Source organism: Gadus morhua, chromosome 2, assembly GCF_902167405.1.
Source record: "Gadus morhua chromosome 2, gadMor3.0, whole genome shotgun sequence".
Lineage (NCBI taxonomy): Eukaryota > Metazoa > Chordata > Actinopteri > Gadiformes > Gadidae > Gadus > Gadus morhua.
This window is the reverse complement of record NC_044049.1, coordinates 21,912,572-21,937,890: the sequence shown is the minus strand read 5'-3', so window position 1 is coordinate 21,937,890 and position 25,319 is coordinate 21,912,572. Positions and strand designations below refer to the sequence as shown.

The following is a 25,319-nucleotide window of genomic DNA, read 5'->3' as shown; positions in this document are numbered from 1 at the left end:
GCTTTAGACTGAGGAGGAGGAGGAGACTGACAGCTTTAGACTGAGGAGGAGGAGGGGAGGAGACTGACAGCTTTAGACTGAGGAGGAGGAGGAGGAGAGGAGAAGACTGACAGCATCAGAGTGAGGAGGAGGAGGAGGAGGAGGACGAGGGGAGGGGACTGACAGCATTAGACTGAGGAGGAGGAGGGGAGGAGACTAACAGCATCAGACTGAGGAGGAGCAGGAGGAGGAGGAGAGGAGACTGACAGCTTTAGACTGAGGAGGAGAGGAGGAGGAGGTTAGGAGGGGAGGAGACTGACAGCTTTAGACTGAGGAGGAGGAGGAGGAGGAGGAGGAGGAGGAGGAGGAGGAGGAGGAGGAGGAGGAGACACACATTAGACTGAGGAGGAGGAGGAGGAGGAGGAGGAGGAGGAGAGGAGACTGACAGCTTTAGACTGAGGAGGAGGAGGAGGAGGAGGAGGAGGAGGAGACACACATTAGACTGTGGAGAAGGAGGAGGCACACGTTAGAATGAGGAGGAGGAGGAGGAGGAGGAGGAGGAGGAGGGGGGGAAGAGGAGGAGTAGGAGAGTAGTATACATCCAAAGTATGCTTGTGTTATTCTTAGATGTGGATTATTATAGTGCAAAAGCATATTGTGGCTGGTCAAATATCAGAGTGACTGCTTAATGTTTGAATCCACCAGACACAGGCTGGTGCACCCACGAGTTATCCTGCTCATGTAGAAAATAAAGAGGAAGATCAGAACAAGAAACAGCTCTGAGAGTGAGTAAGAGAATAGTGAGCTTGTGTGACGTACTCCTGCCCCTCCTTGGGCCCGGTGCGCTTGTTGCGGCGCGCCATCTTGGACCTGTAGCTGGACTTGCGGGCGGGGCCCACCTTGATGGAGGTGTTCTCAAACGGGGTGGTGGTCACCGTCACCTTACTGCCACTCTGAGGAAACACACAGCACAGGCATGAGGACTGACAGACAGACAGGTAGACTGACAGACAGATGAATAGACAGGTAGTCTTAGTGACAGACCAACATAAAGACAGATAGACAGACAGAAAGACTGTCAAACAGATGGATAGACAGGGAGTCAGACAGAGAGAGAGAGGGGGTCAGACAGACAGGTGGTCAGACAGACAGAAAGGTGGTCAGACAGAGAGAGAGGGGGTCAGACAGACAGGTGGTCAGAGAGACAGACAGGTGGTCAGACATACAGGTGGTCAGACAGACAGGTGGTGAGACAGGTACCTTGAGTATGAGCTCCACCACCTCTGTGTGGACCAAACCGTGGACCGACTCCCCGTTGACGTGAGTGATGAGGTCACCAGCACTAAGCCCCGCCTCCTGGGCTGGCCCTCCTTCCTCTATGTGCTGATTGGTTGAAAAAATAAGGTTTAGACAATAGGCTGCTTTCCATCAGCAAACTCTAATCTGCAGTTAACTTTCTGGTTGTGACAATTTATTTATCAATTGAATTTACTAATTACAGCAAAAGTGAGAGTTGTATTGTCAGATATCGTAAATGGTAGTATTATTTATATCCTGTATTCTTTTTATTCCTTACAAGCATAGTACCTAGTTTTTCCACCATAGCCTTATATAGGCATAACCAAATATGACCATATATAGGCATAACCACATAAGATAGTATATGGGCATGATCTATTAGTACGCCCATTTCCGGTCCTAACACACCAACCCTTATATGGGCGTAACCCGGTCCCAGCACAAATGGGGGCGGAGCTCACCCAGACCATGTGGTGCACGCTGTACACGTCGCTGTCGCCCATGTAGACGCGGATGGCGCGCAGCGTGAAGCCGTACTTCTTCCCCGAGCGGTGGATGGTGATGGGGGAGCGCAGGGCGCTGACCGTGGGCGAGTAGTCCCGGCTGGGGGAGGAGTCCCGCGACGAGGGGTTGGACGACAAGGAGCGCGGGGACATGGGGGAGGCCAGGGGGGAGGTCCCGTGCTGCTCCACTGGAGAGGGGGGGGGGAGAGAGAGGAGGAGGAGAGAGAGAGGAGGGCTGGGTTAGAGCTCTGGGGCTGTGGCCATAACGCTTCTCAACCAAACTTGCACTTCACACTTGTACTTCACTTGTATTCCCGTTCACGTGAAAGAGCTTGACATTCTGTTGCTCCAGTATTGATAGGATGATGCTAAATGGGCAGCAGTTTAGGGCAGCATGTGGATCAGGAGGGTTGTCTGACCTCCGAAAGGTTGCTAGTTCGATCCCAGGCTCCTCTGAGCCAAATGCTGAGGTGTCCCTGAGCAAGGCACTGTGTCCCTGACCGTCACTGCTTCTGATGAGCTGGCTGTCCCGGGTTGACCCGGCGGGCGTTGTCTGAATGTGTCTGACTGTGTCTGACTGTGTCTGAATGTGTGGCAGTAATTGTGGCCCTGCAGATCTGAACGGAGCTATATAAATGTCATATAAACCATTATGGAGCTACAGTGGTGTGTTCCCACTATACTATACTGGCACGGCTCGGTACAGTTCAGACGCCCAAAGTGCCAATGGGAAAAGACAGACGTGTTGAACCACAGATGTGCGCCTTGTGTACCTGTGAATACAGATGAGTGAGCGCTTGTGTGTGTACCTGTGTGTGTGTGTGTATGCCTGTGTATGTGTGTGTGTATGCCTGTGTGTGTGTGTGTGTGTGTGTGTACCTGGGTGTGTGTGTGTGTGTGTGTGTGTATGCCTGTGTGTGTGTGTGTGTGTGTGTGTGTGTGTGTGTGTGTGTGTGTGTGTGTGTGTGTGTGTGTGTGTGTGTGTGTGTATGCCTGTGTTTGTGTGTGTGTGTGCACCTGCGGGGATGATGACGGACAGCGCGGTGGCGGAGGCCGACTTGATGACCTTGGCCCCGGGCCGCGGGCTGAGCTTGTCCCCGTCGACCGACAGCTGCTGGTGGCGGACCCTCCTGAGGACCAGATCGCTGGTGGCCCCGCCCCGGGCCCCTGACCCCCCCGCCGGGGCCTCGGGGGCCCCCGGGGCCGCCGCGCCGCTGGGGGCGGAGCCATCGGCCGGCCGCAGGAGCTTGTCTGGGGGAGAGAGAGAGAGAGAGAGAGAGGCAACAAGAATGGGTGAAGGATGACAAATACAAAATGGCAGCTCAATACTAACTTAATCCGACACCAAGCACCAGAGAAGAGTTGGAAAGAGACTCGAGGAATACAGAAAGCAGGGAGAGGGACGAGGATGGTGACGGGGAGGGTGCAACAACGAGATATATGACATGCCCTGTGACCACACACACAATCAGCTTCAACATCACTACGCAGTGGCTCCTCTCCTATGCAGCTGTCTCCCCCCCATCTCTCCCTACCTGCCGCTCCTCCCTCCTTGGCGCTGCTCCTCAGGTCCCCATGGCTGCAGGAGGAGGGGGCCCCCTCCAGCGAGGCCCCCCTGGTCTTCATCTGCTGCGTCCTGCCGCCCAGCGTCAGCTCGCCGTCGCCCTCCAGTGGCGAGGCGAAGCGGTGCGTGTCCATCAGCGCCGAGAAGCGGCGGCGGGCACGGGCGGACGGCGGGCTGGAGTCGCTGTCGGGGAACGAGACCTCGGAGCACGACAGCCGCTTCCTGGGTCACATGACACACCGAGGGGCGGGGTTAACTGTCAGTCGTACAGAGGTTTGATTGGTTAATATGAGAGGGACTGTCACACATGGAATGGGTATGACTCTACCGTTACGGTTCAGTCATTAAGCACGACTCGATGTGAACACATCAATAAATGAACACATCAATACATGAACACATGAAGCCATGAACATATGTAGCCATGAACACATGAATATATGAATGCATGATTAAATGAACGATGCATGAAGACATGAACACACAAAGACATGAATGCATGAAGACATGAAGACATGAAACCATGAACACATGAATACATGAAGACATGAATACATTCAGCAAGGTGCATCGTGCTGAAAGGTACCTAAAGGTTGGGTGTGGATGTCGGGGGTGGAACCTAGCACCTTCCTCCATCAGTAGGGAGTCAAACAGCCTAAACAACACTTGATCCACCATGACCCCCGCGACACCTCCCTCAGTCCTGCCACAGGACCGGGAAAACACCCCCACAAGCTGCCGGAGGGGTTCCCACTCCTGCTGAGACAGCTGCTCCTGCTGTTAATTGGCCGTTACCGGCTGGCTGCTCAGAGATTGGTGCTCACATGCGTCATGAAACATGATTTACTGAGGCGCCCAGCGAGGAAATGAATTGCAAGGAAATCCTCATGAAGGAGACTTTTATCCAGAGAGCCAGACCAGACCAACACCTGCTTAACGTTGCCAGACCGCCATGTTAAAGGTGCCATGGCATGAAAATCTCACTTTACGAGGTTTTCTAACATAAATATGAGTTCCCCTAGCCTGCCTATGGTCCCCCAGTGTCTAAAACTTGCGTTCGGTGCAAAACGAGCACTAGGTGTTCTGCTCGCCTTTGGAAAAACGGAGGCTCAAGCGCGCTGTTTTTGAATGTGGTTTCATATGTCGTCACATAGCATCTAGGCTCCTCCCCTTAATCTGCCTGGCCCGCCCAAAGAAATTGGGCCTGCTCGCACGACCGTGCGAGCGCCACATGTGTGTGTGTGTATGGCGACACATTAGTGCCATAATTCACTAATGTGATAAAAGATGCATTCGGGCGTATTATATTATTCCACACGCGTAGATATTAACTGCGAGCGCGCAAATGACCTCTGTGCGCGCAAAACAGCCTCTCGCGCGCGCAAATTACCTCAGCGCGAGCAAAACAGCCTCTCGCGCGTAACAGCCTCTCGCGAAAGATTTTAATTTTGGCACTATGGGGGAGGGAACCAAGGCAGGGCGGGCTTTCCTATGATTGGCCGTTTCTGAAGCGCGATATTTGATTGACAGCCCTCCTCAGCCTTCCTCTCATTCAATTCTGAATTGTACAGTAAATGGCTGAAACGATAGTTACGTATTGTAACTCTAGATTCTATGAGTATATAGGCACAGCCTTTTAAGGCTATTGCTATTGGGTTATCTCTAGGCGTGAGCCGTAGCACTGAAAAATGTGTAATCCCCGACCACCAACAGCGTGGGCCTCAATTACGTCCGCGTGGGGCGTGCCTCAACGACGTCCGCATTTCGCAGATATAGTCGGGCGCCGGCGGACGTTCTGCTCCCAATAAACAGCTTTTCTTCAGCTATTTAAAGGACAATGAGGCCGACACTTAAAAGGCTGCGCCTATACTCATAGAATCTGGAGTTACAATACGTAACTATCGTTTCAGCCATCTACTGAACAATTCAGAATTGAATGAGAGGAGGGCTGTCAATCAAATATCGCGCTTCAGAAACGGCCAATCATAGGAAAGCCCGCCCTGCCTTGATTCCCTCCCCCATAGTGCCAAAATTAAATTCGAGCGAGCGTAAAAACATCTTTCGCGAGAGGCTGTACGCGACACTTCATCGCATGTAACGCGTCTACGCGCCTATACCAATGGTTCCCTATGCAAAAATGCCGAATTTTGACGCCCCTAACGCGAGTAACGCGTTTGGTGTGGCCGTACCGTTACGCGCGAGAGGCTGTTTCGCGCGCGCTGAGGTAATTTGCGTGCGCGAGAGGCTGTTTTGCGCGCGCAGAGGTAATTTGCGCGCGCGCAGAGATCATTTGCGCGCTCGCAGTTAATATCTACGCGTGTGGAATAATATAATACGCCCGAATGCATCTTTTATCACATTAGTGAAATATGGCACTAATGTGTCGCCATATGTGTGAATACACACACTGTAACGCAAGTGTTTCTTGTCGGTTCTTTGACGTCTCTTGTATTTCCGAAACAAGACTGTAGTGGGGGTTATCTCAGCCATGGTTGAGAAGGAATTTGGGGAAAGGAACTTTGGCTTTGACTCCGTGAAGTACATGAACTGCAACATGCCGCCGGTTGCCGCGAGGCCCCACCACCGCGAAGCACCACCGCCCAGCAGCGGGCAGCCGGCAGCAGGCAGCGCGCGGTTCAGTCTACTTCAGATTGATTTGAAAGTGGAAGAACCAGAGACGTCGGAGAACCCAACGAAGTCGCTTGTGATTCATAATATCGTCTGGAGGCGCACACAGCTTTTGGCCGTGATAATATGTATTATATGATATAGATATCTATGTAGGCTATCATATGATATTATTTAGATATAGAGCTCCGGGGCCGGTTGCACCAACTGGGCGTAAGCCTGGTCGTAACTACGCCTGGTCGTAACTTGGCGTTCTAAGTCCAACCTAACCGTTACCCTGCGTTCACACCAAAAGATGCAAAAAGTTGACGCGCGTCGTGATCCCATTCAAAGTGAATGTAGAGACGCGTTGCTGCTTTGCTGCCGCAGCATTTGCTGCCGAGAAAACGGGCAGCAAAACTTGATTTGCGGCGCGTCAAAATCTGATTTGCGGCGCGGCATGCCCGTGCCCGCTGCCGGGCACGGGCGAAGGGCGCGTTCACGTATTTTGCGGCGCGTCAAATGCTGCTCGAGTTGAAATATTTTAACTTTTGACGCGCCGTAAAACTTTGACGCGCCGCAAAACTTGATTTGACGCGCCGCAAAACTCAGGCGTCAACGCGTTCGGGAAGCAAATGCATCTTTTGGTGTGAACGCAGGGTTACGCCGGTTGCACCAACTGGGCTTAGCGTTCTTTTCACTAAGACCAGGCGTAAATCCTACGCCTGGTCAGGGGCAGGCGTAGAGTTGAAATTCCAGGCTGTTTCTATAGCAATTACAGCCAATCCAATGCAGCTTTACCACCATCCTTGCAACGCTTCGCTAAACTGCATTTCAAAGCACAGCCGGCGATATGATCAGTGTTCACAGATCGACTGCCTGTCGGGAAGATATCGCTGGCCGATTAGTCCGTTCTCAACTTATAATCAGTTGTGAATGTTGTTTTAACTATGTTTATATGTTTTATATAGGCCGACACATTAAACAAATCTCTCCTACAGAACCATTCCCGTCTAAATGCCTGCTCGTCGTAAACCAGACATTACAAATACATATTTTAATTATATTCGTTTGCAGTGTTTTATTGTTAGGCATTAACACAATTGATGAATGACAATGAGTGAACGAATGAATTAATTATTTCGGTGTCCAACAGCATGTCAAGTAAAATAGTATACAGCTGTTGTCACGAGGTATCCTAGCAACGCGGTGATATGCGCATACCATGGAACATTCACATGGCCGTGCATGGCTAAGACCGGGCGTAGTTAAGACCAGGCGTAAGTCCCGTTGGTGCAACCTGCGTTAGTTCCATTCTAACGCCAGGTCGTAACTAAGACCTACTTAGCAGTTACGACCAGTCTTAATTACGCCCAGTTGGTGCAACCGGCCCCTGGACTGTAACGCAAGTGTTGTACACTTCCTTGTTATCTGGATAACCGTTCTGCTTTTGGTGTTATGGCGCATAACTCGTCGGACTCTCGTCTCTGGTATTTCTACAACGAGACTCGTAGTGGGGGTTATCTCAGCCATGGTTGAGAATGAATTGGGGGAAAAGAACTTTGGCTTTGACTCCCTCAAGAACATGAACCACGACATGGAGGAGAAAGGGATTGTTGGCCGCGAATGTCTCCCACTTGAGCCCCACTTCCTGCTGCCGAGGGACCACTGCCTCAGCGCTGCAGGAGGCGAGGTGCCTAAGTGCTGCCCGGGAACAATCCCTTTCGCCTCCATGACGCGGTTCAGTCTACTTCACATTGATGTGGACGTGGAAGAATCAGGAACGTCTGAGAACCCAACGCGGTCGTTTGAGATTCATAATATCGGCTCACACAGCTTTTGGCCTTGATAATATATATTATATGATATAGATATCTATGTATATGATATTATTTAGATATAGAGCTCCAGGACTCCTGTGTGTTCTAGAATATTTACAGAACACGGCTAAAGGCTGTGTGCGCCTCGCCATTGCGATACATCCACTGTAAACAGAGCACATGGTACCCTGGCTGCAAGCTGCTCAGGGCCACACCCCCACCCTCCTCCTTGACCCGCCTCGCTCCTCCTCATTTGCATTATAGCTACAGACACCAAAACAGCACATTTGGGGGAAGCTCAATGTGCGACTGGCTCGGAGTGGCTGTAACTCTGCACTAGGGCCCGACCGATTATCGGCCGCACCGATATATCGGGCCGATATTTAACATTTTGGGGATATCGGTATCGGCCATACTTTCCATAAATTCCCACCGATAAGTTCATATAATTTTCACAACCAATTTTGCAGCCGTTTCGTTCTGAACGCGCCTTCCGCTCTTGCCACTTGGAATTCATGAGCCTTGCCAAGTTGACCCGCCCGTCACAGCATCTGATTTGTTTGGCACACGGAATACAACCAATCAACACGCAAGGCTGCAAGCGGGGCGGGGTGCCTTCACGCTCCCTGTGACTCGTGAGCGGTTTCTAGACGGCCAAGTGGGGCTAAGGACGGTGCTGCGAATACAACTTAAAGCAGAGAAAACACATTTCCTTCGAGGTAAGCATATACGAAGCAATATCCCCTGCAATATGTCACAAACACACCAACGTTGCAGAAGCACGGCACCACAAGGTGTTTATTAATTTGTGAAACCGATCCATTTGATCTGTGTAATAACGACACAAACCTTAGCTCACGCAAGGACAACCAGAATGACAGCGAATACTCCTCACTGAAAAGGTTGTACATAGAGCAGTCTCAACATGGTGTATAGTCCTACTACAGTTATTGTTTAAACCCCACATGGAAACGTGAACGTGTCTGTAGTTCTACACGAAAGGTGGACTGAAAGCCATGGTCAATGAAGACCAAATAAAACGTGTTTGTGTTTGTTCCCGAGACGAACCATTTAGAGCCTGCTAGCTACTTGATAGCCTGTTAGCTACTTTATAGCCTGCCTGAGTAAGAGCCAGCATAGAGGGTCGAGTATCTGCAGCCAGAGCCTTCTATACATTCCCATTTACGGCTCTGGTGAGAGCCTTGTTCCCTAACAAGTTACCCAGCACGGTAGAACCAACGGTGATTGGTCGCAATGTCCCTCAAATTAAGTTAAATAGAATTAAGTTTTGGTCAGTCGCTGCGTTTCAAACTGGTGTAACATCTTGTTACGGGTAGACAGACAGGCTAGCAGTAGCTAGCAGCAAGTAGCTACAGAGATACGACAGCATCTCTGGTAGCTAATTTTGGCTTGCGCTAACTAACTTGGTGTTAGGTAAACAACTTCATGAACACTACGCTACGCGACTCAGGCCCTAAAGGCACATTGTACGTTCAGTCTATTAGTTTCTTTATTGTGCGTTCCCAGGCCCTTTGACCATTTAATCACGCCTGGTGTGATCTCAAAGTGCTGGCATTTGATGTGCGCTAGGTACAATGATCCAAATACTTCTTTGTAATTCGCCTTTATTTGTGACATGAAAACATTATACCTAAATGCTTTCGTTTCACCTCGCCACCCAGAGGCAGACAAGCAGCCCAGCACAGCCACTAGACGTAAAATAAACTCTTGAATCAGGAGGTGGTTATACGTGCTGTAGTTTGCATTTTTTTTTTTTACTTTAAGTAAACTACTAGTGCCGTATATTTACAGAAATATACAGGCTTATCTATATGATTTTGACTATTTTTATATAGAGACATACTATAAATTATTCACAATTTATATGTACAATTATTATGTTTGTTTTTTTACAATGTCTGAAAATAGATTTAGTTTGTATCAAATATTTATTTTCTAAATATGTCTGTATTAGATTGCAACTGCTCTTGCTATTATTCCATGTTAAGTTATTCTAAGTTAAGTTCGGCTTTATTTTACAAATGCTGCTGGCAGCTCCCTGTACTTAAAATGTTTACTATTAAAAACACTTAATGGAAGTTCGAGTCAGTGTGTGCCATTTTTAATTTATTTGAGAATTTTTTTCTTCTATTTATCGGTTGCACATATCGGTTATCGGCCTCCCATTTTCATAAATATCGGTATCGGTATCGGCCCTGAAAAAACCATATCGGTCGGGCCCTACTCTGCACCACGTCTGAATTTCGGGAACGTCTTTGAATACTGTGTTAGTGGCCCACTAATACCTATATTAAAGCATCCATAAAATAGCATGTCATGGCACCTTTAAGAAGGAGCAGGGTTCGAGTTAGGTGGGAGCCAGTGGGAGCTGAGCTCCCATAGAGAGAGGTCTGGCTCCCATGAAAGCAGCAAACTAAAATATCTGTGGGGGTCTCTGAAAAAAACCCTAAGGGATAATAGAACGCCGGTCATTATCAGGAAAATAAGCCCAGACAGGGCGAACCGGACAACGACGCGAAACGGAGGTGTCTTGCTTCGACCTGAAGGGGCTTATCAGCGCAATGCCGGTACGGACTCCCCCCCCCGTCAACAACTGAGCGCAAGGCTGGTGCGGTCTCCCCCACCCCCGCCCTCAACAACTTTTAAGAGACCCCCACAGAGATGGAATCATAACTCGAACCCTGAGCAGGAGTTAAGGTGCTAGGAGGCAAGGGATCAAGGATTCTTCACACCCCTCTCAGAACTGATAACTATGCACTTTGTCACAGCATTCCCCTTCAGGCGGGCTTCACTCACATCTCTGGTGAGCCGGTCCTCCAGGTCTTCTCCCTGAGCGTCAGGCTGCCCAGGCTCTCCCTCTTGGCCATGCGCTCCTCTCGCGGGACCTTCTGCTCGCGGCGGGTCACCACCGAGGGCTTGTGCTCCAGCTGGGACAGGTGCTCCATGCTGCTGTACACCTGCAGGCCCAGAGAGACACTGGGGGGGTCAACTCAGGACCAGACCAGGGTCATGGTACAGGGCAGAACCCGCAGACCAGGACACGGTGACGGAACACAGGGTGGTAGAACCGGTACCTTGCTGAAGCGCGGGGAGCAGGAGGAGAAGCGATGCATCTCCACCGGCTCGTCGTCGTTGGTATCGTCCTCGTCGTAGGAGTGCACGTGGTGGTAGCGCTCGGAGCGGGCTGGGGACGCACACAGAGGCACGCACACACATACGTACGCACACACACGGATACACACACAGGGAGGCACACACACACACACACGGATACACACACACACACACACACTCAGGGAGGCACACACACACACACACGGATACACACACACACACACACACACACACACACAGGGAGGCACACACACACACACACACAGAGACAGACACACACACATACACACACACACACACATATACCCCCACACAATCACACATAGACACACACACACACACACGTTGAACAGACCCCTCAAAGACTTCATGACCAGTGTATCACCGTCAGAATGTCATTCATAGTAACCCTGTAGGTCCATCTACGAGCGCCCAGTGGCCGACTCGTGGTACTGCAGGGGGACCTACTGTCGAAGTAGCTGGTGTCCTCCTCCGACTCCAGGTTAGGGATGAACTCGGCCTTCTGCCTCAGCAGGCTGTTCCAGTCCACCTCCAGGAAGAACGAGTGCTGCTTCACCTCGAAGGCGCCACCTACAGGACGGGAGGGGGACGACAGAGAGACAAGGGGATATCATGAGATCAGTGGTGGATCCAGATGAGTAGCTGTTCTTTTGTTACTTCGTAGTTTTTCTAGATTTGGAGTTTCTATCTAGATATTTGTAGACGTTATTTGTAGTTTTTAGTCGTTTTTGTTCTTAGATATATATTACAGAAGCTAGTAGGTGGTTGTTCTAGATCTCTTGATTGTTCCAGAATAGTGGGTGGTTCTAGATCTCTGGATTGTTCCAGAACGGCGGTCGTTCTTCCAGAGTGCCCCAGCCCAAGCGGTGTGTTACCTGTGCCCAGGCGGGCCAGCGGGTTGGTCTGCAGCAGGGTGGAGATGAGGTGCTGGGCGTCAGCGGGGAGCGCCTCCTCTCCCTCCGGCCACATGATGTCGTCTGCACCAGGAAGGACCAGCGTCACACACACCCCCATGGAAGACAAGACGGCACGAGCACCACCGGGGAACAGAGGAACACGTTAAGGACGGAGAACGGACAGACACCAGCAGATCGCTGGCGTAGATCGTAGAAGAAGTACGTTCTTCAGAGCAGTTTGAGATTTCGAGGAGTTCTGAAGAATGGATCTCTAAGGTATAGGAAACAGGTCTGTTCTTCCGAACAACTCGAAATCTCGGACCTCTTCCTATACTACTCGATTCCGAACTCTTCTCATTCTACTACTATTCCGAACTATTCTACATCTCGAACTGCTCGGAAGAACAGACCTCTTCCGTTCTTCCGTTCTTCCATTCTTCCATCCAATCTGATCAATCGCAATTCCTAATTTCGAGCAGTTTGAGATTTCGAATAGTTCGGAACAACTTGGAACTTTGACTAATTCGGAACTTCGGAACTACTCGAAATCATAAATCGTGATTGACTGATGGAATTTCGGGGAATGACTGCTGGGCACTAGTAGATGTGTCCGGGTACATCGAGACTGGAGGCGTGTCAGCATCCGGGTCCTCACCTGTGATGACTTGTCCGAACAGCTCCTCCGGTGTGTCTCCGAAGAAGGGCACGCAGCCCACCAAGAACTCGTACAGGATGATGCCCATGGCCCACCAGTCCACTGGCTTACCGTAGCCCTGCCTCAGGATCACCTCGGGGGCGATGTACTCTGGGGTCCCGCACACCTTGGGACCACACACACACACACACACACACACACACACACGCGAACACAAACACACACACACACACACGCACACACACGCGCACACACACACACACAAACAGAGGTTCACAGCTGATAGGGTTCAGTCTGACACACACTGCTGGGGGTATGGTACCAGGTTCCAAGGGGGTATTTAATTCGATTTTGCTTTGTCATATTAGTTGATCATTTCTTACTGAAATTACATTCATTTGTGATGATCAATAAATTAGGATCAAAAATAGAAGTAAGCCGACAATGATGAAACGATGATAGTATCAGATCGGTTTGTGGTTTGGGGTCGATGGGGCTGATGGGGCTGTCGGCTTTGTGGGAGATGACGATACAACTTTAGGACAGAGATGAAAGAGATGACAATGGAAGCTGCTGAACTCGAATACCAAGCAGACAACGCTGTGCTTTCACCACTACAGTCCAGTACTACAGTATCTCTCCAGCCGACGCCCACAGAGACCAGAGAATACAGACCTCTGAGGTGAGAACAGCTCAACAGTCAGTCGACGTGACCTTGTGGAAGGTGAGGAACCATTGGCCCCGCCTTAATGTGAGGAGAAGGAGGGAGGACACGGTGGCTAGCTGGATGAGTGCAGGGAGTCGATGCCACGGATGGAACTGGGATCAATCCCCCATTAGCCGGATTCCGAGATGTGATCAAAGCCCAGCCCTGTCTTTGATGTGCAGATGGCCAATCATCAAAGGTAACGTAATGGAGTGGCTAGAGATAAGGAAGCTTCAAACACAGGCTTCTCTACTGCAACCTTTAGGCCGTGAAACATGATTCAAGTAACCAATAAATCCTTTTTATTATGCTGCTGCATCGCTGAGCAAACAAGGATATTTGATTTGACTTGGAATGAGGCCTGCAATGGAACTTTTATCACTCCTTCATAACTCTCGTTCTCTCCTCCTTCATACCTCCATCCATTTCCTCCTCCTCCTCTCCTCCATCCTTCTCCTCTCCTAGTCCTCCATCCTTCTCCTCTCCTAGTCCTCCATCCCTCTCCTCTCCTCCTCCTGCATCCCTCTCTTCTCCTCCTCCCCCATCCCTCTCCTCCTCCTTTCCACCTCCTCCATTCCTCACCTCTCGTCTCCTCCTCCTCCATCCCTCTCCTCTCCTCGATCCCTCTCCTCCTCCCCCTCTCTCCTCTCGTCTCCTCCTCCTCCATCCTCTTCTATTCTCCACCTTCATCCCACTACTTTGTCCTCCATCCCACTCCTCTCCTCCTCTCCCCTCCTATCCTCACCCTCTTCTCCTCCCCTCCTCCCACCTGTTTGTCCAGGAACTCTCGCGTGTCCTTCTCGATGTGGCCCTCGTACAGGTTGGTGGTGAGGCTCATTAGCCCCATTTTGGAGAGACCGAAGTCCGTAAGCTTGATGTGTCCCATGGAGGTGATCAGCAGACTGAGGGGAGAGAGGGGGGGAGAGAGAGAGAGAGAGAGAAAGAGAGAGAAAGAGAGTGAAAGAGAGAGAGAGAGAGAGAGAGAGAAAGAGAGAGAGAGAGAGAGAGAGAGAGAGAGAGAGAGAGAGAGAGAGAGAGAGAGAGAGAAAGAGAGTGAAAGAGAGAGAGAGAGAGAGAAAGAGAGAGAGAGAAAGAGAGAGAGAGAGAAAGAGAGAGAAATAAAGAAAGAAAGTGAAATAAAGAAAGCGAGAGAAAGACAGAGAGAGAGAGACAGCGACAGAGACAGAGAGACAGCGAAAGAGAGAGAGAGAGAGAGAGAGAGAGAGAGAGAGAGAGAGAGAGAGAGAAAGAGAGAGAGAGAGAGAGAGAAATAAAGAAAGAAAGTGAAATAAATAAAGCGAGAGAGAGACAGAGAGAGAGAGACAGCGACAGAGACAGAGAAAGAGAGAGAGAGGGAGAGAGAAATCAAGAAAGAGACAGCCAGAGAGTGCGAGAGAGAATGAGAGGGAGAGAGAGACACATTAATGAGAGCAAGTAGGGCTTAGACATTGAACCTTTGGATAAAGGCTTCCTCTAAAGACAGAGAGTAATGTGTTTGGAGCGGGGGAGACGGGGGGGGAAGAAGGAGACGGGGGGGACGAGGCCTCACTTGTCGGGCTTGAGGTCCCGGTGCACGATGCCGTAGTTGTGGATGTACTCCAGGGCCAGCACCGTCTCAGCGAAGTACATACGGGCCATCTCCACGGGCAACGCCCCGATGTTCTTCAGCAGGGTGGCGCAGTCGCCTCCTACAGGAACACACACTCCATCAGGGGGTCGCACGCACACGTCTAACACACACACATACATATACAAATACACACAAACGTGCACACACACACACACACACAAACAAACACATAGACATATGCACACACCCACACACATCCACACACACACACACACACACACACACAAACCCCCACACACACACACACGCACACCAACACATAGACATAGACAAACACACACACACATTCACACCCACACAAACACAAACACATAGACACACAAACAATCACACACACACACACAAACACACACAAACAAACACCCCCACACCTACCTTCCACGTACTCCATGACCATGCAGAGGTGGCGTCGGGTCTCGAAGGAGCAGAACATGGTGACCACGAAGGGGTTCTCGGCGAAGGTTAGGATGTCCCGCTCCACGAAGGCCTGCTGGATCTGGTTCCTCAGGATCAGGTTCTGCTTGTTGATCTTCTTCATGGCGAAGCGCTGCCGCGTCTCCAGGTGACGCACCAGGTAGACCGCCCTGGGGGGGGGAGAGACACATGGAGACGATGAGACCCCACACACAGGCGCTGGGGGGGAGAGAGACGGTAAGACACAGACATAGAGACTATGAGGCCCAGAGTAAGACACACAGGTGAGACACAAACACAGGTGAGTTTGTAGTAGTCTATAGATTGTAGTTTGTTATAGCTAATAGATTGTAGTTTGTTATAGCTAATAGATTGTAGTTTGTAATAGTTTATAGATTGTTGTTTGTGGTAGTTTATAGATTGTAGTTTGTTATAGCTAAAAGATTATAGTTTGTGGTAGTTTATAGGTTGTAGTTTGTGGTAGTTTATAGATTGTAGTTTGTTATAGCTAATAGATTATAGTTTGTGGTAGTTTATAGGTTGTAGTTTGTGGTAGTTTATAGATTGTAGTTTGTGGTAGTTTATAGGTTGTAGTTTGTGGTAGTTATAGATTGTATTTTGTTATAGCTAATAGATTGTAGTTTGTAGTAGTTTATAGGTTGTAGTTTGTGGTAGTTTATAGATTGTAGCTTGTGGTAGTTTATAGGTTGTAGATGTGGTAGTTAATAGGTTGTAGTTTGTTATAGTTGTAGTTTGTAGTTAATAACGTCTCTGTTCACCCGTATGCTCCATTACTGATGAGTTTGATGGTCTGGAAGTCGGCCTCTTCCGGTGGCTTCATGGGACGCATCCTTCCCTGGGGGGTCAGATACAAACTCAGAGAAGAACTCACACACTATCTCAAAGCAGCCCTCATACACAAACCAACTCCGATACAAACTGACATTATCTCAGTGCCAACCTGATACACAAACAAGAACATCTTCTGACAAAACACCAACAGCATCACTCTGAAGTCGAGGCTAGCTACTTAAATAAAGGGTATAATTTATTAACTATTGGTGCTGACTCGCTTTGAAACAGTGACACGTTCCAGTCATCCAGACCCAAATAATATGACTGCTTCTTTTGTCCATGGTTAAATAGGACAGTTGTGGTACTTGTCTAAATACAGCCGCTGCAGCCAGAAGTGGCTAAAGCCCTTTTCTCAGGATGAGTCATCCATTATTCTGTTGCCAGAGAAGGCAAAACGAAGCAAATCAGCCGAATTAAGGGGATGAAACACGAGTTTGCCAAACGTTAATGGATGACAGTCAAACTGTCGGATTGAGTCTGATCGGCAGCGTGAGTTATTGAGGGGTCGGGACCTACAGGGCACTCAGAGGCATGCCATTACAGCAGGTATTTGGGGTTCGACATTGGGGTTCGAACCCAGAACCTTCGCACCCCAATGTTCTCGGTCTTAACGTCAGCCTCCTTGACCAGCTCAAGGATGATGACGTTAAGACCGAGAACATTGGGTTCCGAATCCAGAATGGTAAATGGACTGCATTTATATAATATTTATATTGTGCTTTTCTAACCAGCTGCCACTCAAAGCGCTTTACAATACTGCCTAATATACACACATTCATACACACATTCACACACCGAAGGCAGAGTCAACCATGCAAGGCGACAGCCAGCTCGTCAGGAGCAGTCAGGGTGAGGGGTCTAGCTCAGGGACACCTTGACACACACTGGTTGAGTGAAGTGTGGGGGGGGGGGGGGACCCCGACTCAGGGGTCTACCGTTGGAGCCTCACCTCAGTGGAGTCGTCCGTCTCCGGCGTGAGAGGGCCCTCGCTGTCGTAGCTCTCCAGGTTCACCATCTCTGAGGAACACGCCCACACGGGAGGTTAGCCGCCGCCAGACGAGCTAACACGTGAAGCTCTTTAGCACAATGACACTCAAAAGGGTCTAACAGGCCAGTGCTATGTTGTGTGGTCAGACGTCCTCATGCTATGATCTCAGACTGTTCTAGGACTGTGGTTCTCAGACTACTCTCAGCCTCCCAGTCCCCGTTGGATAGTGGGTTCTGGAGGGGGGGGCTCTCACCCTCGATGGGGTCGCGGGTCAGGCCCAGCTGGCTGATGATGTAGCGGGGGATGTCCGTCTTCATCAGGTGGCCCTCCTTGGCGTGGTCCTCAGCCGCCTCCAGCAGGTGGTAGAACTCCTCAGGGTTGAACTCCTGGAGGGGGAGAGGAGGAGGGGGGGAGGAGGAGGGGAGGGGAGGAGGAGGAGAGGGAGGGGAGGAGGGGGGAAAGGAGGAGGGGAGGGGAGGAGGAGGGGAGGGGGAGGGGAGGAGGAGGAGAGGGAGGGGGGGAGGGGAAAAGAGGGGGAGAGGAGGAGGGGGGAGGGGAGGTGGAGGAGGAGGGGGAGGCGATGGGGGGGTCAGGGGAGTTGAGGAGGGGGAGGCGATGGGGGGGGCAGGGGAGTGGAGGAGGGAGGAGGGGGAGGAGGGAAGGAGGAGAGGGAGTGGAGGAGGCGGGAGGCGAGGATGATGAGGAGGAAGAAAACCAGTTGTCAGTTGTAATTCTTTGAGGTCCTCACTGCTGAGAGTCCGACACCTCCCATTATTCACCTCATTACGTCGGTTACGGCCGACATAAATACCACACATCCATCACAGGTCAGTTGATCACCGCAGACATCTCCTGCTTCAATACAGTATGACTCATCAAAGGGGTGGGCAGGGGGCGGGGCAGGGGGGGAAAATGAGAAGGCACACAAGCAAACACACACACACACACACACACATACACACCCTCCCATAAACACACACACAGACAGACACACACAAACACACACACACACCCACACACACCCACACAGACACAGGAGGGGTGTTAAACTGACAGCATGGCCATGGTCCAGAGGCCGCTAGACACTCGGGGGAGAGAGGGGGAGAGGGGGAGAGAGGGGGAGACAGAGAGAGAGGTGTGTTGGTCTAGTAATACTGTGGCGCGGCCGGGGGGGTTTAATCTAAATGCTAATGTATCCCCCCCACCCAGAGCCACCGGCGCCGGCTGCTCGCTGAAAAGATGTGCGTTGTCATGGCGAGGTAATCTAGCAGGACGCTTAACGACCCGGCTAACGAGCTGCGGCACACACCGTTGTCCTTAACGAGGAGCGTTGTTCCCGGGCAGGTGAACAGGTGTGTGTGTCAGTGTGTTGTGCTGGGGGGAGATGGATGCAGGTGAATATAAACTAACACCACATAGAAGACAATAATGTCCTTCTAAATTATAAGCTCTATCTCAGGCAACACTAATGTTACACAATTATCTTTATTGTTAAGCTTTACCTGAGTATGGAACATCACAGAGAGAGAGAGAGAGAGAGAGAGAGAGAGAGAGAGAGAGAGAGAGAGAGAGAGAGAGAGAGAGAGAGAGAGAGAGAGAGAGAGAGAGAGAGAGAGAGAGAGAGAGAGAGAGAGAGAGAGAGAGAGAGAGAGAGAAAGAGAGAGAGAGAGGAAAAGAGAGAGGGACTGGATTTATGCATGAATGTTTGTGTGTGTGCTTGTTTGTGTGTGTTTGTTTGCGTGTGTGCGTGGGAGTATGCGTGTGTTTTTGTGTGTGTGTGTTCTCACCAGACACTCAAGCAGTCTGGCCGGTCTGGAGATGATGATGAGGAGTTTCTTCACCAGTTCCGTGACAAAGGCCACCTCAGAACTCTCTGATCGATCATACGCCTGGGAGAGAGAGAGAGAGAGAGAGAGAGAGAGAGAGAGAGAGAGAGAGTGAGAGACAGACAGACAGACAGACAGACAGACAGACAGACAGACAGACAGACAGACAGACAGACAGACAGACAGACAGATAAGAGAGAGAGAAGAGATACAGAGACAGAGGAAAAGAGGAAAAGAGAGATAAAGGGGCAGAATGAGGGAGCAGGACGTAGGGATTGAGAAAGAGAGAGTTGGGGTGAGAGAGAGAGAGCAAGAGAGAGTTTGAGAGGAAGAGAGGATGGAGGTGAGATAAAATGGAGGAGAGAAGAAGAGAAGACAAAGGAGATACAGAAATGTTCAAATGATCATTAAACAATCTGTCTACAGCTTCCCAGAAATAGGATAGATCCAAGAGATTGCAGAACAACAACACACATGTCCTCAGCATGAGATCAAACTCATATTTATTTCACATGGAAAAACCTGAAGTTCCTCAGCAGGCCCAACCAATCAAATCAGAGTGAATCTAGGTAATCATAGTCATTTAGCCTGCCGGCTATGGGCTAGCTGCTAGCTATAGGGAGCCAATTAAAGGCTTTCAGCAGATCTCCATGCGTGAAAGAATCACACACACTCCCCTAATGATACTGTGGAGAGTTTCTCCTATTGGCTGAAACTCAACCGTTATGAAGCCTTAGATTTCCCGCTGCAGGCGGCACCATTGCTTGAGATGTTTTGCGAGCAGCAGCAGAAAGGATTCATATCTGGTCCATCGGCTGCTTTGCATTAATCTCATATTTCCAAAACTCATCCACATTCATACACACATACACACACCGACGGCGGTGTCGGCCAGCTTGTTAGGAGCAGTCAGTCTGAGGTGCACGTCGACGCTCAGCTAAGAGGAGCCGGGAATCGCTCCAGCAACCTTCCGGTTGCCAGTCCACCCGCTGTACCTCCTGAACCACTGCCGCCCACATAGAAAATAAGTTAAATGTGGACGCAGCAAAACAAAGAAACTAAGACCTCCTCTCCTCTCTCCTCTTCCCTCCTCCTCCTCCCCTCCTCTCCTTCTCTCCTCTCTCCTCTTCCCTCCTCCCCTTCTCCTCTTCCCTCCTCTCCTCTCCCCTCCTCTCTCCTCCTCCCCTCCTCTCCTCCCTCCATTCAATAGCAGATAACATGATGATAAACGTTGATACGAAGCACCCCAACAACCGGACTGAAAGCAGTCCACTTTGACCTTTGACCCTGGTCCTTTGACCTACGTCGTTGAGCAGCTTCTCCAGGTTCTCCTGGAGCTCAAAGAAGTAGACGGTGGTGATGAGGCCGTCGCGGGCCTTGGCCAGGCAGTCGCGGGCCAGCTCGATGATCTGGTGGTGGATGAAGCTCAGCACGCCGTCCGCCAGCGGCAGCACGCTCTCCGGGGCGAAGGTCACCACGAAGTCCGCCAGGCGGCCCTCCATCTGGGCCGTGGCCTGGAGTGGGGGGGGTGGGGAGGGGATGAGGAGAGAGGTAGAGTGGGGAGGAAAAGAGGATGAGAGGAGGAGCAGAGGGATCGGTTGTTAAAGTGATGAAACAAAGACACACTGTTTTATCGGTTTGATTTGTAGCGGTAATATTGGAACAGCACCTATGCCGGTTGTGTGTTTGCATTGCTAGCGTACCTTGGGGAACCTCTCCTTGTAGACATGGTTCATCATGACGATCTCATTGTCATAGCAGGAGGGAGAGCGTCCCGGACTGAATAAAAAATAATGATTATTAAACAACACCCAGGTACAATATCAAAGACTCACTCAAATAGTCAAATATAAAAGTCTGTGTAGCCTCAAACAAACACAACACGTAACAGAAATCACCAGTGGGATGCGTGCCTAACGACGTACATAAACTAGTGAGACTTTAGGCTTCATTCCCAGCCAGAAAGACATAAAAACATGAGGAACACGCACGGTGTGAGGGGAGTCTACTCCAATGATGTGAACATGTCTGACTAACAAGAGGGGGAATGAAGGGGAATTATGGCCTGTTCCATTTGAACTGGGAAGTCTGAAAAGTTGTCAGGAACGCCCCCTGATGTGTGCTCTACATGTTTCTATTAACCTGAGATCTGTCTGTCTGTCTGTCTGTCTGTCCATCCGTCTCTCTGTCTAGAATCATCCGCCAGGGGGTGTCAGATGACGTGTGTCATGTGACGTGTATCATGTGACGTGTGTGCACCCCAAAATAATCAGCGTACTGTGCCTCATTTCCCCCACTCTAGGGCATCGTTGTTGTCTTCGTAATTGTTGTCATTGTTGTTGTTTCTTTGGGTTTTTATTGTCGTGTATTCTTTAGTTGTTGTCACTATTGTTGTCGACAGGACATGTGTGCGTGGCGTCGCGCAGCCGTGACCTCTGACCTGAGGCTGCGGGAGCGCGGCCGCATGTGTGGCGAGCTGCGGCCGCCGTCGTCGTCGGTGATGGACTCCGTGCTGCCGAAGTGCTTGGAGAGGAAGCGGAGCTCGTCCATGGTTGGCTGGAAGGGGAGCTGGTGAAGACGCTCCTGGGAAGAGCTTGAGGACTGCAGGGAGGGGGAGGAGGGGGAGGAGGAGAGGAGGGGAGAGGAGGAGAGGAGAGGAGGAGAGAGGAGGAGAGGAGGAGAGGGGAGGAAAGGAGAGGAGAGGAGAGGAGAGGAGGAGAGAGGAGGAGAGGAGGAGAGGGGAGTAAAGGAAAGGAAGGGAGGGAAGAGGAAGAGAGGAGAGTAGAGGAGTGGAGAGGAGGAGAGAGGGGGAGAGGAGAGAAGAGGAAAGGAGAGGAGAGGAGAGGAAAGGAGAGGAGAGGAGAGGAGAGGAGGAGAGGAAAGGAGAGGAGAGGAGAGGAGAGGAGAGGAGAGGAGAGGAGAGGAGAGGAGAGGAGAGGAGAGGAGGAGAGGAAAGGAGAGGAGAGGAGAGGAGAGGAGAGGAGAGGAGAGGAGAGGAGAGGAGAGGAAAGGAGGAGAGGAAAGGAGAGGAGGATAGGAGGAGATGAGAGGAGAGGAGAGGAGTAGGGGGAGGAGAGAAGAGAAGAGAAGAGAGGAGGGGAGGGGAGGAGAGATGAGAGGAGGGAAGAGAAGAGGAGAGGAAACAAAAGGTAGAGGAAATATGAGAGTGGACAATTAATGTCGTTGAGGGTCATTTGTAACAGCGTTGGTTGTTATAGAGTAAACACTGACAGGAGGACACTTGTTTCCCATGTGTTTACGATTACCCTGCATGCGGGTGTGTGCTTGTGTGTGTGTGTGAGTGCGCGAGTGCTCGCGTGCATGCGTGCGCGCCTGTGTTGGGGGAGCCAGGGTTGGCAGGGTCACAGCAGGCAGATACAGTGAAACACAACCTCTTTAAAAACTGATGCTTCCTTCCTCTCCCAGACAGATGAGGTCGTAAACAAAGAGCTGAGTATGATTCAGCATAGCGGCCGGCTCTACGGCCGCGTCCCAGGGTGGAGGGGGTAACGTCGATACACCGGGCGGCAAGAGGGGTGGAGGGCTGCTAACCAGAACGGGATTGGTCACAGCCACACACCTTGAAAACCTCAGCCCGGCCACATACAGGCCTAACAGGGGAATCAATCCCCGATCAATAGGTGATCTGCCCCCTGATGAGACGTTACTCGAGGGGGGGGGGGGGGGGGGGGGCGGGGGGCATCGTTCTGTCTGGTGTGAGGATCGACTTCACGATGTCTGAGCCCTCGGCCAGGTGTGTGTGTGTGTGTGTGTGTGTGTGTGTGTGTGTGTGTGTGTGGTGTGTGTGCATGTGCGCATGCGTGTGTGTGTGTGTGTGTGTGTGTGTGTGTGTGTGTGTGTGTGTGCATGACTGTGTTTGTTTTACTAAGTGCAATCTACTGATGAAAGACACTGCCAGGAGCAGACTCAGCTGGGTACTTGGAAGAGAGGGAGAGTTCTCACATACTGGCGAGAGACACACAGCAGTAAGGGAGAGAGAGATCATCACAGGGCGAGAGACATGCAGCAGTAGAGGAAGAGAGAGATTATCAAAGGGCGATGGACATGCAGCAGTAGAGGAAGAGAGATTATCAAAGGGCGAGGGACATGCAGGAGTAGAGGGAGAGAGGGAGGGAGGGATAGATGATCACAGGGCGAGAGACATACAGCGGCAGAGGGCGAGAGGGTCTGTACCGTGGAGCTGGGTGTGTTGGTACCATATCCCGACGAGGGCAGGGAGGCCAGCGACCAGCGACGACCATCAGCCCTGCAGAGGAAAGAAACATATTTATTACTGCCTAAGGCCCTGATATTACTGCTTCCTCCCCATATTACCATATAAGGCCCTTTCCACCTTGTTCGATTCCTGTTTACGGCCCTTAATGCAATGCATACTTCCGGTTGTACCCTTGTAAGGTTCTTCCTGACATGTTTACTTCCTGTTTCCCCCTCCCCTTATCTCTGACCCCTTAGGTGACCGGGGATGGAGTCCAGAGTTAATTAAGCCTCAGACAGACGGAGAGCAACGGAGACATAGAAGCTCGTAAAGCTCCAGATTCTAAACGTTTCTCTGCTTGTGGAACGCAGTGGGGACAGGATATTGGAGCTCGCTGGCGGTCCGTAGATTGATACGGAGAGAAGTACAGTGCCTAAGGCAGCTTATATAATACACCGCGCAGCACAGTGATTGTCAAGTATCATTTAACCATTAGTCACGCACACACACACACACACACAGACACACACACACACACACACACGTCACACAAACATACACACACACACACACACACACACAATCAACCACAGTGCTTCAACTTTTTGATAACAGACAACATCTACTTCTCAAGGGGTAATGAACCCAAAATCGTTGTGTTTTGGTTTTGAGTGGTGTTAAATGTCTTGCATGATCATCAACGTCATAATCCCTGCCATTTTGTAACGTTTTTTTTTTAAATAAAACAGCGCTTGATGTTGATGACCGCATCACATAGAGCAATGGTTCCCAACCTGGGAGGCGCCAGGGAGCCAAGCGTGAAGCCTCTGATGGCTAGAGGCAAATTGACGTCCGAGCAGTGCCGCTGTAGCAAACGCAGCAGCAGTGCGCCAGTGCCTGACTTTATAACAGCTCATCCGAGCTTGAAAGAACAATTCTAGATCTCACGGGCCCCACGATTGAAAATAGACCTGTCGCTAAGTTACGCCCCCCGTCGTTACCATGACGAATTCGGACAAACAAACCAGACTCGATAACAAAAACATGTGGAAAAATGTCAGCTGAGAGTACTCCTAGTTTTTTTATCCCGACAAAAGCCTCCTCAGGACAGTTCCTCTGCGTCTCTCTCGTGGATCACACCATCATTTCAACGTCTTTGTTTATTAGGACTGCATCAGATTCTCTCACATGATTAGCAGCTCGCGGTTTCACTTTCTCTCCAGTTAGAACCGCTCATGATGATATCGCTGCGTTGTCTATGTGGAGACAGCACACACCCCTACCCAAGCCCCCCCCCCCCGGAACCGTGCATTTACATCAGAATGAAACCCAATAAACCGCCAATGTGTGTAGGGTCCGGGAGGGTAAATTGGGGTGCTAGCTCAAGCAACCTGATCGCAAACCTAAGTTAAGGGTACTTTTTAGCGTGATGCTGTTGCGGCTCTCAGCTGTGCCAGAGCGTTCATAGTTGCTAGGGAAACCACCTGACGTCGCAGCCCAGTGCAGCAGTGTGAGCCGCCCAGTTTTTAGAACGTCGCAGCTAGTCTCCTCGCAAGGAGTCGGAAGTTGCAAGTCGTTAAGAGGCGAATCTTTGGTCTGAACTGGGCTTAAGGGCGGAGTTTAGCGACAGGTCAGTCCCATCAATTCGCAAATGCTTTATTGCCATTCAGCACACTTGTCGCCATCAAAACAAAAGCGCGCCACAGACTGGAGGTGCACAACGACTTTAGACTGGCTGTCATTCATATTGCACCTGACATTCCAGCCCTGGCTGTGGGTATGCAAGCCCAAGGTTCACATCAATGAATGTAGGCCTATTAAAGGTTGGGTATGGAATTCTCTTTTTTGGCCATTTTTGCAAAATTACTTGAAATCCTTATCATGAACCACTTACAGCCACTGAGTTAGAAGTACTGACTTGAAAATTAAACAAGTCAATCATCTGTGGAACGGGCAGGGCTCGAAAAACTCCAGCCAATGATTTCCAGAACCACCGAGTGGCATTGGACAGTAAGTACGTCGATCAAACGGTCGTACTGCACTCCCCCTCCCCCTGCTCCCCGCGCGTGACCCCTTTGTGCACGTTGTGGCATTCCCCCGGTGCCACGCCCCCTGTTCGGGAGAGTCGAGGCCGGGATATACCGCCGGTGGCCAACAGCCGGCGACAAACCCCGACCTCCCGAGAGCCGCAATCGGGGAAACGAG

General features: G+C 50.7%; 1 protein-coding gene across 1 annotated transcript in view; it reads right to left on the bottom strand.

The window, feature by feature from the left end:
• Positions 1–25,319, bottom strand: part of mast1b (microtubule associated serine/threonine kinase 1b) — a 54,694-nt gene that overhangs the window by 4,868 nt on the left and 24,507 nt on the right. Inside the window, exons 6-26 of the mRNA XM_030344803.1 lie at positions 23,093–23,165; positions 21,339–21,499; positions 20,602–20,677; positions 20,203–20,412; positions 18,860–18,961; positions 17,326–17,458; positions 17,034–17,101; positions 16,009–16,085; positions 15,191–15,399; positions 14,735–14,873; positions 13,955–14,087; positions 12,480–12,645; positions 11,804–11,905; positions 11,376–11,498; positions 10,868–10,977; positions 10,590–10,750; positions 3,317–3,567; positions 2,799–3,032; positions 1,740–1,969; positions 1,240–1,362; positions 799–932 (exon numbers count right to left, since the gene is read on the bottom strand). Coding sequence (XP_030200663.1) covers positions 799–932; positions 1,240–1,362; positions 1,740–1,969; positions 2,799–3,032; positions 3,317–3,567; positions 10,590–10,750; positions 10,868–10,977; positions 11,376–11,498; positions 11,804–11,905; positions 12,480–12,645; positions 13,955–14,087; positions 14,735–14,873; positions 15,191–15,399; positions 16,009–16,085; positions 17,034–17,101; positions 17,326–17,458; positions 18,860–18,961; positions 20,203–20,412; positions 20,602–20,677; positions 21,339–21,499; positions 23,093–23,165 — 3,015 coding nt within the window. The remainder of the gene's footprint in view (positions 1–798; positions 933–1,239; positions 1,363–1,739; positions 1,970–2,798; positions 3,033–3,316; positions 3,568–10,589; positions 10,751–10,867; positions 10,978–11,375; positions 11,499–11,803; positions 11,906–12,479; positions 12,646–13,954; positions 14,088–14,734; positions 14,874–15,190; positions 15,400–16,008; positions 16,086–17,033; positions 17,102–17,325; positions 17,459–18,859; positions 18,962–20,202; positions 20,413–20,601; positions 20,678–21,338; positions 21,500–23,092; positions 23,166–25,319) is intronic.